At 43.5% G+C, this 948-nt stretch overlaps 1 protein-coding gene across 1 annotated transcript in view; it reads right to left on the reverse strand.

Moving 5' to 3' along the window:
- Window positions 1–213: 213 nt before the first annotated feature.
- gcat (glycine C-acetyltransferase) overlaps window positions 214–948 on the reverse strand; it is a 9,715-nt gene continuing 8,980 nt past the window's right edge. The window contains 3 exon segments of the mRNA XM_017306100.1: window positions 214–288; window positions 291–339; window positions 427–434. Coding sequence (XP_017161589.1) covers window positions 214–288; window positions 291–339; window positions 427–434 — 132 coding nt within the window.

The raw sequence follows: 948 nt of genomic DNA on the forward strand, positions 1-948 counted from the left end.
TGGATGAAAGCGTCCACGCAGTGGTCGATGTCGTCGTCGGTGTGGGCCGCCGAAATCTGGACCCGGATTCTGGCTTTGCCCTTCGGCACCACTGGGTAGGAGAAGCCGATCACGTAGATCCCTGCGGGAGGAGGAAGAGGAGGAAGACGGGTCGTCAGCCGAGGTTCTGCGTCAGCACCCACCTGCCATGGGTTTCGCCTCGGGCGATTCCRCTCACCGTGCTTCAGCATGTCGTCGGCCATCAGAGAGGCCAGGCGGGCGTCGCCCAGCATCACRGGGCAGATGGGGTGGGAGGAGCCTGCGATGGTGAAGCCCGCCTGCGTCATCTTGTTCCGGAACCTGATTGGACGACATTCAGAGGAGATTTAAAGAAACACAGATAAATATGTTGGGGAGATCGATTTTCTTAATTGGGCTGATACTAACATGTCTACCTTCAGGCATGAAAATCAGCCAATGTCCCCTTTTTGTCGTCAATACTCACTTCCAATGTTGGCAGTCAAGAAAATATAATAAAAAATTGGTATTGCCAAAATTGGAATTATCAGTGTAGTACTGGGCAATAAATCGATTTTAGCGATTAATCACATTTTTGGGTTTCAATCTTTTTTTATTTTTTGGGTGAAAATTTAGATTTTTTTTTTTATTAATGCTCTCCTTGTATTTCCATAGTTCAGAGTGATGTGTAGGCCTGTCACAATAAAGTTTTTTGGACGTTAAATTGGCCCAGACGTTACCGCGATAAACAATAACATTGTTCTTTTGAGACAATTTTCAAGTATCATTATGCTRGTGGCATAATGCAAGAACACATTCTCAAAGATCAATTRACTTTAAATTATTATGAACATTTAACATCACAATAAAGTCGAAATAATACCAGAACAAAGTCAGAAACTAGAGTTTCATGAGAACTCAAACAAGAAAAAGATTTTCTTATTGAACGGA

This window comes from Poecilia reticulata, linkage group LG8 (assembly GCF_000633615.1).
Source record: "Poecilia reticulata strain Guanapo linkage group LG8, Guppy_female_1.0+MT, whole genome shotgun sequence".
NCBI classification, from domain to species: domain Eukaryota; kingdom Metazoa; phylum Chordata; class Actinopteri; order Cyprinodontiformes; family Poeciliidae; genus Poecilia; species Poecilia reticulata.